Source organism: Macrotis lagotis, chromosome 6, assembly GCF_037893015.1.
Source record: "Macrotis lagotis isolate mMagLag1 chromosome 6, bilby.v1.9.chrom.fasta, whole genome shotgun sequence".
Classification (NCBI taxonomy): domain Eukaryota; kingdom Metazoa; phylum Chordata; class Mammalia; order Peramelemorphia; family Peramelidae; genus Macrotis; species Macrotis lagotis.
Window position 1 is genome coordinate 47,006,097 of NC_133663.1, and position 13,540 is coordinate 47,019,636.

Sequence of the window (13,540 nt, forward strand, 5' to 3'; positions counted from 1 at the left end):
ATGACAACCAGGAAAAAAAGTCTATATTTTTGTCCAATGTACATTTGTTTCCACTAGTTTTTTTCTTTTTTGTAAATTTTTTTATTTTAAACTTAAATACAAAAATGAGAAAAAATATTGCCATGTTCATAGCAGACAATAAGAGAGGATTTAAGATAAAACAATAAATTTGCATTTCAAGAAAATCTCCTTAATATTACCCATTGCTTTAAGATCTGCTCAGCTTTTCTTTGTTTCCCTGTTTTTTTTAATTCTCTGCTATGCACTTTTTATTTTATTTTCTCCCCTCATCCCTTCACCCTAAAGTAGGCTACAATTAAGTGTGGAGATAGATAGATAGATAGATAGATAGATAGATAGATAGATAGATAGATGTATCACATATATATCTATGAATATATATACACACATATATGTATATATATATACATATATGAGATCATACTAAACTTATTTCCATATTTCATCTGTTTCTCTAAAGTGGAAAGTAGCTTCTTTTATATGACCAAGTCTTTCATGTTTTTCTAAATTAATCATTTCCTACACCACAGCAATATTCCAACCCTAGATCCTAGCTGACAAATTTATTATGAAAGTATTTCCCCAATTTTCTATATTCCTTCTATTTTTGACTACACATAGGTTTTATTTATACAAGAAACTTTTGATTTAAAATAATCAAAACTATCCTTTTTACATTTCAGTAATGGTTATCCCTTATAATATGGCTTAAGGCCTGATATTACTGAATCTACTTCATTTTCATCTTTTTTCTTGATTTCTTTGAAGTTTCTGACCTTTTGCTCTTCCAAATTAATTTTGTTATTTTTTTCTAGCACAGTAAAATAGTTTTTTAGTGATTTCATTTGGATGGTATTGAATAAATAGATTAGTGAAGTAAAATTATCATTTTAGAAATTATACTCATAAATAATAAATGTTACTATAATTATTTATATCTGAGTTTATCTGAATAAAAAGTGCTTTGTGGTTAATATTTATATAATTCCTGTGACTGCTTTGGGCAAGTTTGTGTTCAGGTATTTTAAATTGAGTAGGTTTTTTCAATGATCTAAAACAACATTGAATAACATTGCTGACAGTGTAGTTTCTCTATTTTTCATTTTTGATTAAATCTATTTTAACTTTAATTTTGTCTGAGATCATGATTACTATCCTTGCTGAGCTATTCTCAAATTGTCTTAGAAGTACAACTGCTTTATCCTCTATTTATTTCTGCTGCTCTGAGATGATATTCTGTCTTTTTATATGTGGAGGAAATTTGGAGAGTCCAAAGTTTCCTGTCTTACTCTGTCATCTTCCCAGAATCCTCTTTTCTCTACTAGTTTTTAACACATGTCCTTCAAAGTCTGATATAATGGAATTTGATCCATAATAGAATAAAATAATAAAAGATCAGCTCAGATGCTGCCATCTCCTACTAGAAGACTTGCCATTTTCTTACCCATAGCAACTAGTGTCCTCAGTTGCTTGTGTACTTATTTGTTTTATGTGCTTATTGGCATGCCTAGTATTTCCCCCAATAAAATATGAGTTACTTGAGGATGAAGACTGTTTCTTTTCTTTTCTTTCGGATTTTTTGCAAGGCAATGGGGCTAAGTGGCTTGCCCAAGGCCATACAGCTAGGTAATTCTTAAGTGTCTGAGGCTGGATTTGAACTCAGGTACTCCTGAGCCGCCCCCGTTTCATTTTTTTGAAACTACAATACTTAGTATGGGTACCCCAGCTCAATGAATGCTTGCTGAGTAAGTGGTTTATAACTCTAGTATTATTATTAATGCTTGTATTATATTTGTCAGGTAATTGAATTCCAAAGTTAATAGACTTAGCACCTAGCTGGTATTGAATAAATGCTTATTAAGTATTTTATTGAATGGTTGGAGATTTATATTGGTAAAGGAACTTTTATCCCTACCATGATATAGTCATAGGAAATACATCACTTTATTTTAAAAATAAACATTAGATATAATATTCTGATAGGCACGGTTGAGGGAGGGTGATATTGAATCTATAATTTCATCATAGGGATTGCCCAGTGAGGAAATTCCAACCACCAGTGTTCTACTATGCACTAGTCACTGAGGATACAGGAAACATTGTCCCTAAAGCAACTTATATTCTACAAAAGAATAAATCGTAGACACATAAAAGCATAAAAATAAATTTAAAATCATTTGTTGGGGACAAGAAATTAGCAACTATAGGGGCGGCTAGGTGACACAGTGGATAGAGCACCGGCCCTGGAGTCAGGAGTACCTGAGTTCAAATCCAGCCTCAGACACTTAAGAATTACCTAGCTGTGTGGCCTTGGGCAAGCCACTTAACCCCATTGCCTTGCAAAAAAAAAAAAAAAATCTAAAACAAAAAAGAAATTAGCAACTATGGACAATCAGGAAAGGTTTCATGTAGAAAGTGAAGAGTTAGGCATTCTGACAGTCACATAGTCAGTAACAAGGCCAGCCCTCGAGATGTTAAACCACCCCATCTCTCATAGGTTAAGAATATTTCTACAAAGCTCAAACAAAAGAACTTCCATGAATTTTTTTGTATTTTTTTCACTTTAATACAATGTAAATTATATAATGGTTGTGAACCTTGTATATATTAAAAAAAACACATACAAAAAGATAATGCAAATCAAATATAATGATAAACAGAATCTTTGAAATTATTCAGTTTAATCTCTTCATTTCCTAACAAATGAGGAAACCGAAGTTGAAAGAGATTAAGTGATTTGCAGGAATTTTAGTAAAGAGTAGAACCCAGGCTAAAATCTGCACCTGGAAATTCAAAGTCTAGGATTATCATATTTTAGGAGGAAATTGCTATTTATATGATTTTAAATTAAAATATTCATTGAATATTTACTGCATGAAAGGCACTGTTAGAATCTCTTTAAAAGATTCTAATTTCAGGAGCCGCTAGGTGGCGCAGTGGATAGAGCACTGGCCCTGGAGTCAGGAGGACCTGAGTTCAAATCCGACCTCAGACACTTAATAATTACCTAGCTGTGTGGCCTTGAGCAAGCTACTTCACCCCATTGCCTTGCAAAAAAAAAAAATCTAAAAGAAAAAGATTCTAATCTCAGATATTAGAGACTAAAAATCTGGAGCTTTGTTTGAGTGTTTGTATATGTGTATGTGTTTATTAAAAAGGTGTGTAATTCACATGTTAATTGAAGATAGACAAAACAAATTTGCATTTAGAAAATTTCTCTAAAAGCAATTGATGTGATTTGGCTTTGTACTCATCTAAAATTCTTTCTGAGATTATCTTAATTTGATTCATTTCTAGCCCTATTCTTGAAAAATTCAATCAAGATCCCCCAAACTTCCTCTACTCACAAGCAATAAGTTCCTAATAAATATTTTTCATAAAGCAAAACGAAAATGGAACATTAAACTCAAGAACAATTAGCAAGAGAAAAGGTAATTTCTCCTTTTCAATAATGACAAATGCAGGACTGTGAGTAGAGGTGGAAAACTTGGAGAAGGCAGCATCTCACTTTTGCTATTCTCTGCATTTTGCCCTTCTAATAATCCCATCTTCTCTATTGAGCTTGAATTTGAGATGTTATTTGGCATTATGGGAAAGCAAATACTTTCTTATTATCACGTATTCATTATATAAAGTTATCCTTAGAGTATATATCTATTCCATAGAGAGAATAAGGCAACAATGAAGTTCCTAGGTTTGATTGTTGCTATGACTTAGTGTAATGGATAACCTATGTTTACCAGGGGTGAGTCCTGGCTCAACCATCTCCCTCAACTACTCTGGCAATCTCTTGTGACTGAATTCAGTATTCTAATTATATGGTTGATGGGGTGAAGATCACTCAGAATTTCTAAGTTTTTCATTCTGTGCGAAGAGTAAATATTAAATATGGGACCAATACAATAGTGGTTTGATTTATTAAGGCATTTTTCTTGTTTACCACAAGTTCTCCATACTAATTTTTTTTCCATTTGCAGATAATAATTAACCTCGATTAGGGATATCCATAGTGTTCAGATATGAGCCATAGGATCAGAAATCCACATTGAGTAGGTTGTGTGAGGATTGTTTCCCTGAAAACAACTTAAAAGTTGCATATAATTCAATAACATAACTCTTGATATCAGTCACTTACACAACAGTAAATCAATAGGTTCAACCAAACGATCAATGCTAGCTAAGTTTTAAAAATTTCTATAATCTATAATTATTGACATTGTGTGACAATCCCAGGCACATTACAATCTACAAAGAGATCACAGATCATAAGATCTCAGTCTCATTGACTTAGAATTAGGAAGGAACCTTTTATCACACTCATCTCGGTCACCAGTCATACACCACGTCCTCAGTCATTAGAATCAAATGAAATAATCTATTTAAAGCACCTTGTAAATGATTTTTATAATTTTTATCATCATGATGATATTACCATTAGGAGTGGAAAGAGACCTGGCTTAAAGTTAGGGAGAACTCTTTGAACATGTCCCACTTTTGATCCAAAGGAAAGCACTTAACCAGTGCCACAGGCAACTTTTAAAGGCTAAATTGTAGGAGATTTGCTGATTGGCATTGAGCAAGGGAGTTTCCCTATGCCAGGAATTCCCTAGGCCAACATACTATCCCTAAAAATAGAACAAAGGAAATATGGACCTAACCTAGCCTCTTTAGTAAGAGGCAACAAAAGTAGGAGAAACTCTTCCCTGGCCTTGATGTTCCAATCCAGTTGAGAATGCTCTAACAGGCACAAGAAAGAGGAAATCTTTTATGACAATAATGTTACATAAAACTTATATGTAATACATAAAATAGCATTATATATAAAAGTATAGTTTCACTATAATAATATCCCACTTATATTCATGTTATATTTCTGGTTGTTAAAAGAAACTTTCAGAGTCATCACTGTTCCAGAGTTTCTGAACCCAAGGCAGAGCCACAACTCATTCAGAGACTTGTTAATCTTAACATGCTTTTTCCTCATTTACTTGGTCTTTCTTCCTATCCCCAGAGCTTAGCCCATTCCTCTGAACATAGTAGTCACTTAATAAATGTTTGTTGACTTCTTGACTTGGTTACTTCATTCAGTAGCATTAAAAGTGGGAAGGGACCTCAGAAATCAAATAATCCAAACTCTTCATTTATTAGGTAATGAAACAGAGGTCCAGAGAATTGGGATGATTTGGCCAAAATGGCTGCTGTAAATTGGAGAGAAGGGATTTGAACTAATATTTTCTAACTTCTAACTTCCAACATAATGATATATAAGCTTGTACATTATACATAAAATAGCATTATATAGTTTCCTGTAATAATATACCACTTATATGCATGTTATATGTTGGACTATTAAAAGAAGCTTTGAGTGTCATCACTGACCTCATTTTACCCATACAGTTATAGCTACAATCATTCCCGTATATCAAAATTATATTTCCTAAAACAATTCTGTTTCTCAAACAATGCAGTCTTCATAATTCTAGGCCACCACAGAGTAGAAAAATCAACTTAGAAGAATAGTTGGAAAAATTACTACGATTGAGGTAGGATTAATAGATAGAAACAGAACTAGATAAAGGAGCAACTATAGATATAGATGTAAGTATAGATATACAAATACATATAAAATATAGACTACATTTATAGCACATGAAATCATTAGTCCAGGAGATATGATTGATATGATATGATATGACATGATATGATATGCTTCAATGTGATATGATATAATATATAATAGATGAGAGGACATGGCATATTTTATATCATGTCATATAAAATGCAATACAATATCATATAATATGATATATAACGGAACTATAGATACACAAATACATTATATTTAATGTTTAAATATAGGTGTATATGTAGAAAATCCCTTTTACTAGAATATGCTAAACTTAGAAGACCAAATGTGAAATAATCAAAAGTGGATTCTGCCTGAAAGACCCACCTATGAATGGTATTATTCCTTTGTCTAAGTAACAACTTGAAAAACGGTAGCAATGTTCTGTATTTTTATTTCACTCCTTATGAGAATTCACTTCCAGGAAATTCAAACTGGAGCTTTAGATTTGTGGTAACCTTATCCAATGTGTTCAGCTGCTAACTGAAAGAATTATAGTGGAATGCTATTTATTTGGTTGACTGAATAACTATAATCGATTCTTCTGGTTTGATTGCCGGTTAACAACACTTCCTGCACTCTTCCTGTAACTGGCCATTTTTTTTCCAAGGCAATGGTGTTAAGTGGCTTGCTCAAGGCCACAAGGCTAGGTAATTGTTGTCTGAGGTCACATTTGAACTCAGGTCCTCCTGATTCCAGGGCCAGTGCTCTATCCGCTGTACCACCTAGCTGTCCCCCTGTAACAGGTCTTTTGTCCCAAAACTGTGACCCTTTGATCTTGTCATAGAGTATGAGTAAATATACCTCCTGTAGAACATTGCATGCTACAAATTTTTGTTCAGACCAAATTTGGTTTCACAATATTATAGAAAGATAAAAGAGTCTGATTACAGATCAGAGTAAAACTTTAAAAAAATCTATTGGATAGAACAACAAATAATAAGCCTTAATAAAGATGTATTGAGATAATTTCCCAGTGTCATACACAATTCTTTTTTCTTTTTTCTTTTCATATTGAAATATTCACATTTGTTTGTATTCCCTTCACAATTAAAAGATAATTCACATTTAAAAAGAGAAAAGCTATAATCTTACTACTACACAAAACTCCTACTTCAATGACTTATTTTGGCATGGAGCCCTCTGTCCCCAGAGACAGAGAGTACAAGTTCTAGGGAGATCTCGGTGACTCAAGGAAAAATTTTGATAATATCAAGCAATTAATTTGACCTGAATATTGAACTCCAGGTAATTAATTCTTTTGCCCATGATGACTCATGAAATAGAAAAGAGTATTGTACAAATTCCAAGATTTCAATTGTAAAATAAATTCTACCTGAATATTCCTTACAACAACTCAAATAGCAATATTTCTGAGTCCTCCATTTCATACTCTTGACCATTTTATCTTGAAAAGCTTCCATAAAGGATTCAAACAATGAACTAGGAAGGGTGGAGTCACTCCTCTACTGGTATTTCTCATTCTGTTATGGGGATACTGAGCACATGAATTGTCTATCATTTATCCTCACTTTCATCACATGACCAACTCATCTTTTTTCCCCAACCTCTCATTTCTTTCATTATATCCTTTCCATTCCACTTCTTACACAGCTTTTGGTTTGCGATGTTACAGCCTACAACTCACACCCTCCATACACCCATTCTTCAAGAGCCACAGCATTGTGAGACACATGACTCTAATTCTTTGGGAACTCATTTAATTCTAGCATTAAACCTAAATTTGGCTTAATTTCAGCTGAATTTTGGTTCAAGACTGGGATTTTTTTTAATGCAACAGACATATGTCAACAATAAAATCCAATTAAAATGACTAATAAATAAACATTAAAAGCATAATAAAAAATAAAAAGACTATTAAGATAAGACACTCCCTTTACAATCCTCAGATCAAGAACCCAAAGAAGCTACTTCCTGGCATTTGGAATTGAGGAAATGCCTTTTGATGACCTTCCTTCAAATTTTTTTTCTATTTCAAGCTCCCTGGTCTGTAAAGTATGATGGTAGCTAACTAAAATAGGAGCTGGAAGGGGAAGAGGACTAGCCTGGCCCTGAAAATTGTGACAGTCCAGGTTTCTAGCACATGTAGCATTCCATGACTTGTTGATATGCAGAATCATCCAAAGAGTATTGCCCCTACCTCAGGTCTTTGTTTAGGTGAAGGTGGGGAGGTGGGGAGGTGGTCATTATTGCTGAAGGCACATATACTCTACTGACCTCCTAGTCATTTCTGGGTCCAGTTCATTGTCCATGTAGTATATACCATTTATCAATTGGGGAATCACTCCTATTTTTAAAATTTTGGTTCACTTTTCTATAGAATTGAGAAATGAAACCTTTATTGTGGAAATTTGCTACAAATACCCCCCCAAGTTTGTTGCTTTTCTTCACATTTTGAAAACCACATTGATTTTGATTGTGCAAAAACTCTTTACTTTTATGCAATAAAAATTGTCCATTTTACTTCCCATGAACCTCTCTAACTCTTGTAGGGTCATGAATTCTTCTATTCTTAGATCTAAAAGGTAATTTCTTCCAAATTTCTCTAATTTGTTTTTAGTCTCATTCTTTTTGCCTAAATCATCTACCACTTTGAGCTTATATTTCTAAGCAATATGAGATATTGGCCTATGCTTAGTTTCTATCAGATTACTCTCCAGTTTTCTTGGCAGTTTTTGTCAAATAGTGAGTTCTTTCTCTAATAGCTGGGATCTTGGTTTTTTTTTTTTATCAAATAATAGGCTACTGAGCTCATTTTCTTCTATATATATTGAATTTCTAACCTAATCCACTGATCAACTTCTCTATTTCCTAATGGTACCAAATTGTTCCATTGATTAAAATTTTATTATTGTAGCTTGAGATCTGGTTTCTGTTAGGTCCTACTCCTTCCATTTTTTTATTGATTTTCTTGATAATCTTGATTTTTTTGTTCCTCCAGAAGATTTTTATTAGTAAAAAAAAATGTTTAGCTCTGTAAAGTATTTCTTTGTAGTTTGATTGCCCTGTCACTAAATAAGCAAACAGCTAAAGTCTTGAATGATGAGGGATCTCATTCAGTAGACTGAACAGTGTTTATGATAATAATTGTCATGGTAAAATTGAGATATTTAATATTTCCTAGTTATGATTTTCAGAACACTTAAGCAATTATTGTATTAGCTTCCAATGGATTAATTTTCACTTATAAAGGGTATAACGTTTGCAAAACAGAGTGCTAGATGTAATTCCAAAGTTTAGATGGCTTTATTTTGACCTCAGGGAACTTATAATCTAAGAGGGTTTAAGCATAAATTTGCAGAAAACTATAATACACAATAATATATTAAATGGATATTAATGAGTTTCAAACAATGTACTTTGTGGTCTAAATGAAGAAAGGTCATTACTGATTGAATGTATTAGGAGAAGTTTTATTTAAAAGATAACATTTTTTTCTGGTGGTTAAACGATGGGTAAGAATTCAGCACTTGAATGGGAGAGGTGATACAAATTTGAAGAACAATCTCAACAAAGGCTAAAAGATAGGAAAGCAGTGTGTGTGTTTAAGGAACAGGGAGGAACTCAGGTTGTTCAGAGTGTAGACTATGCAGTGTCTATATTGTAGAGGTATCAAGAGAAGGTTGGAAAGGTAGAGTTCTACAATAATGAGGCAAGTCTGGAAAGCCAAGTCAAGGAGTATGAGGTAGGGAACAGAAAAATTAAGGCAAGGAGACAGTGAAAATTCATGAGTAGAGGAGCAATATGCTTAATGAAGAAAAGTCAGACAACTCCAGGAAGATAGTTTCAAATATTCATCACTCTTGTGTTCCATTTTCTGGCATCTTCTATACTGATCCTCAAGAAGCATAAATAGTGAGTCAACACTGCATGGGGGCTCTTTTCAAAGATTTTCCAACTTAATAGAACCCACCTGAATTTGCATTCCACTAGCATAGTCTTTGGATCACCACTAAATCTTTGAGATTATCTATGAAACAGACAAAATTACAAAATAGCCCTTCATCATATACATTTTCCTAGTGATTGTGGAGGCATAGCAAAAAAAAAAAAAAAAAAAAAAAAAAAAGGAATAAGAGAGAGTACATTTCTTTTATTTTATTTTTTTTAGGGTTTTTTAGGGTTTTGCAAGGCAAATAGGGTTAAGTAGCTTGCCCGAGGCCACACAGCTAGGTAATTATTAAGTGTCTGAGATCAGATTTGAACACAAGTCCTCCTGACTCCAGGGCCTGTGCTCTATCCACTGCACCACCTAGCTGCCCCTGAGTGTACAATTCTTTAACTGATTATAAACATTAATTCAATTTAAACAATTTCTAATGTTTCATCTCTAGCCAAAGATGAATCAATTATTATGCTGTTAGAAAAATTAAAAGATGTACAAATTGGAGACAGTTAGGTGCACAGTGGATAGAGCACCAGCCCTGGAGTCAGGAGTACTGAGTTCAAATCTCGCCTCAGACACTTAATAATTACCTAGCTGTGTGACCTTGGGCAAGCCACTTAACTCTGTTTGCCTTGCAAATAAAAAAAACCCCTAAAAAACCTAAAAAGGACAGACAAATTTCACATTTCCACTACCAAAGATATCAAAAGACAAAAGAGGTTGGCCAAAATTGTTTTAGGTGCTCTCATTAAAATAAAATGAAGCAACAAGGACATTGAATGACCAGAAAAGGAGAAGAAACTGTTGTGGAATAAAAAAGGAAAACCTAGATTTGGAAGTCAAGTGTCCAAGTTACTAAGAGAATAAGAGAGAGGCCTGAATAAGTCAGGTTCATTTTCTGTACAAAATTATTAGGAAGTCCTTGGTATTAAGCATATAGGATGAGAGGGCATGAAGGAAATTCAATCTATGCCAATGAAGGTAATGCCTGCATTAGTGAAATCATAGCTCCATTTTTAGATGAACTGTCTCTCTATGCCACAGAAGTAAGGGACCTTTTTTTGCCTAGGGTGATTTGGATATTTATAACATCATTCATGGGTCATATTTGATCAAACATTTAATTAAATCACCCCTAAAAAGTTGTTAGATTTATTGAGTTTTGAATCTCATCTGTGTTGCCTTGGTAACACTATACCAATACTTCAGGTCAAAGGCTCTCTGCCCTACATGGGCTTCAGTACAAGTCATTTCTGTGTTCTTTATTATTTATAAATTAAATATCTTTTGTGTTTGAAGCCTTGTGAGCTGGGTATTCATGAGTGCTACTACTAAAGAAATTCTGTGATTTCCAGGTTGCGCCGAGATCATTCAATCAGTACAAATTTACTAATATACTTCCTATGAACCAGGCTTTGACATAGGTTCTCTATATACAAATGGATGAGAATAAGAGCCAGAGAAGCTCAGTCTAGTAGGACTCTCATGATAGGAGGAAATCTTTCAGATAAGGGTTATGAAATTCTTAGAAGAGGCAAAATGGAGAGTTAGCTTCAGAATCAGGAAGAACTGGGTTCAAGTCTTGCCTTTGATACAAACTGGTTGTGTGACTGTGGACAAATCATTTAACTCCTCTGTATGCCCAGGCAACTCTGAGACTATAAAGTTGCAGAGCAGGTGCCCATCTTTATTGGTGAAGGCATTTTCACATTGAAATCACTGGTTTAGATCAAAAATAAAAGACTTTTTTGTTCTATTTATAGAAACTGTCATTGAAGCACAAAAACAACAAGAAGACAAGTGCAGGAATTCGCTTACTCAGTCTTTTCAGATTCCTTAATTTCTCTCCAGCTTAACTTCTTCCTGTGTAAAATGAGGGAGTGGATGTGACGAGCCTAAGATTTCCTTCCAATACTTATTTGTTACATTATGATAAAGGAAGACAAGTTTGTCCTGCTTATGTGGTCATTGAGACCTTTTAAATTCAAATGTTATTCTGAGAAATGGTAACTTTCCCTGCCCTCTGAGAGTACCTTCCATTTACATTTCATGGATCTTCTGAGTGTATAGCTGTTTACATGGTATCACTCCCACTGAAAATGAGAGCTCCTTGAAGGAAGAAACCATGTTTTTCCTCTCTGTCTCTGTCTTTCTCTATGTCTCTGTTCCTCTCTGTCTCTCTGTCTCTCTCTCTCTGTCTGTCTGTCTGTCTGTCTGTCTGTCTGTCTGTCTCTCTCTCTCTCTCTCTCTCTCTCTCTCTCTCTCTCTCACACACACACACACACACACACACACACACACACACACACACACAAACACACATCCCCCAACACTTACTACAATGTCTGGCCCATAGTAAACACTTAATAAATTACTTGATGACTAATTTATCTTTTGCAGAGAACCTGAATCACAAATCTATCTTCAAAGAGGACCAGACAGAATCGGAAGCACATATAAAAAAGCCATATATGTTCAGTACACTGATAACCTCTTTACAAGAATAATTGAAAAACCCTCCTGGTTGGGGTATGTAGGCCCTATTATTCGAGCAGAGACTGGAGACAAAGTTATCGTGCATGTGAGAAACTTTGCTTCCAGAGCCTACACTTTCCATACACATGGGATAACCTACTATAAGGACCATGAAGGTAAGATTGACCCACTCTATTTTTCTTGAATATTTTCCTAGAATTTTCCTGGATCTTAAGTAGAATTCATATTTGCCAAGACTTTAAAAGATTTTCAGATGGTGACTCTACTGTAAAAACTTCATTTTATTTAAAAGCAAAATCCTCTGGGTAGTAATAATATTTAAATAATATTATAATATTTAATATTAAATATTAATATTAATTAAATATTAAATAATATTTAAAAGGTTGCAAGATTAGTGGATAGAGGGTCATCTTTGGAATAAGGACAACCTAGACCCCCATGCAATCTCCAACACAGTCTCTTCAGGTAATTCCCTAAGGCTATAAGATGAAGTACAAAGACTGATCAGAACTGATACAGTGGGTTTACTCAGAAGAATTCCTTACTCTAATGGAATTATCCATCTTCCTTCTCCATGTCCTCTTCTTAGCCTCTACAGTTAAAAAAAAATAACGTGATTATGCTAATTGACCTATCTCTCATGAAAGTGAATAATCACATTGATTCAAGTAGTCTTCTCCACAACTAAAATGTCTATATGTCCTGCTTTTACCCAGCTTGTTCTGTTGGGTTGAAAAAAGAACTGTGGATGAGGACGTAACCAAGTGAAATAGGAAGAGATAAGAGGGAAAGAATACTTTCCTATTAAGAGCACTCATTGGGTAAGAGGATCTACCCTGACTCTTCCAGCATCCCTCTTCTACCTCCATTAAATGGAACCTTAAAAAGGGAAACTTGCAAGGTACACAGTTGAAATCTATGGACCAAGTGCTCATGTTCTTAATCATCACAATAGTGCAAAAGCTATCATGGAGATGAGGGATGGTACTCTATTTGGGTGGCAGCTCCTCCTGCTACAAGGTTGGAAGTCAAAATGAAATTGGAATTATTTTGATATTGAAAGCTACACCGCCATTTTGTTGCAAGCGCTTTCATTGTATGACTTCAATGTTTATAATGTTTTCTAGGTGCTATTTATCCTGATAACACCACAGGCCTGCTCATGGATGATGACAAAATCCGACCAGGAGGGCAATATACATATGAATTATCTGTCCATGAGAAACAAGGCCCTGGTTTGGGCGATAGTAACTGTGTGTCCAGGATTTACCACTCACACATAGATGCCCCGAAAGACATTGCATCTGGACTCATTGGCCCTTTGATAATTTGCAAAAAAGGTATACTAAATGTTATTTTACTATTGTTATCTATGCCACTTCTCAGTCTTAAACAAAATATACAAAGGAAAGACTTTGTCAACTAGTCATGGGGCCAGGTAGAAGTGATCAAACCCATGTGCAGTCTGTGGGGTTTGTTTTCTCTTT

The 13,540-nt window shown here is 34.3% G+C and overlaps 1 protein-coding gene across 3 annotated transcripts in view; it reads left to right on the top strand.

Moving 5' to 3' along the window:
* LOC141490812 (ceruloplasmin-like) overlaps positions 1-13,540 on the top strand; it is a 62,092-nt gene that overhangs the window by 660 nt on the left and 47,892 nt on the right. For all 3 annotated transcript variants that reach the window (XM_074191106.1, XM_074191107.1, XM_074191109.1), the window contains exons 2-3: positions 11,955-12,205; positions 13,181-13,393. In XM_074191106.1, the coding sequence (XP_074047207.1) occupies positions 11,955-12,205; positions 13,181-13,393 (464 nt within the window). The remainder of the gene's footprint in view (positions 1-11,954; positions 12,206-13,180; positions 13,394-13,540) is intronic.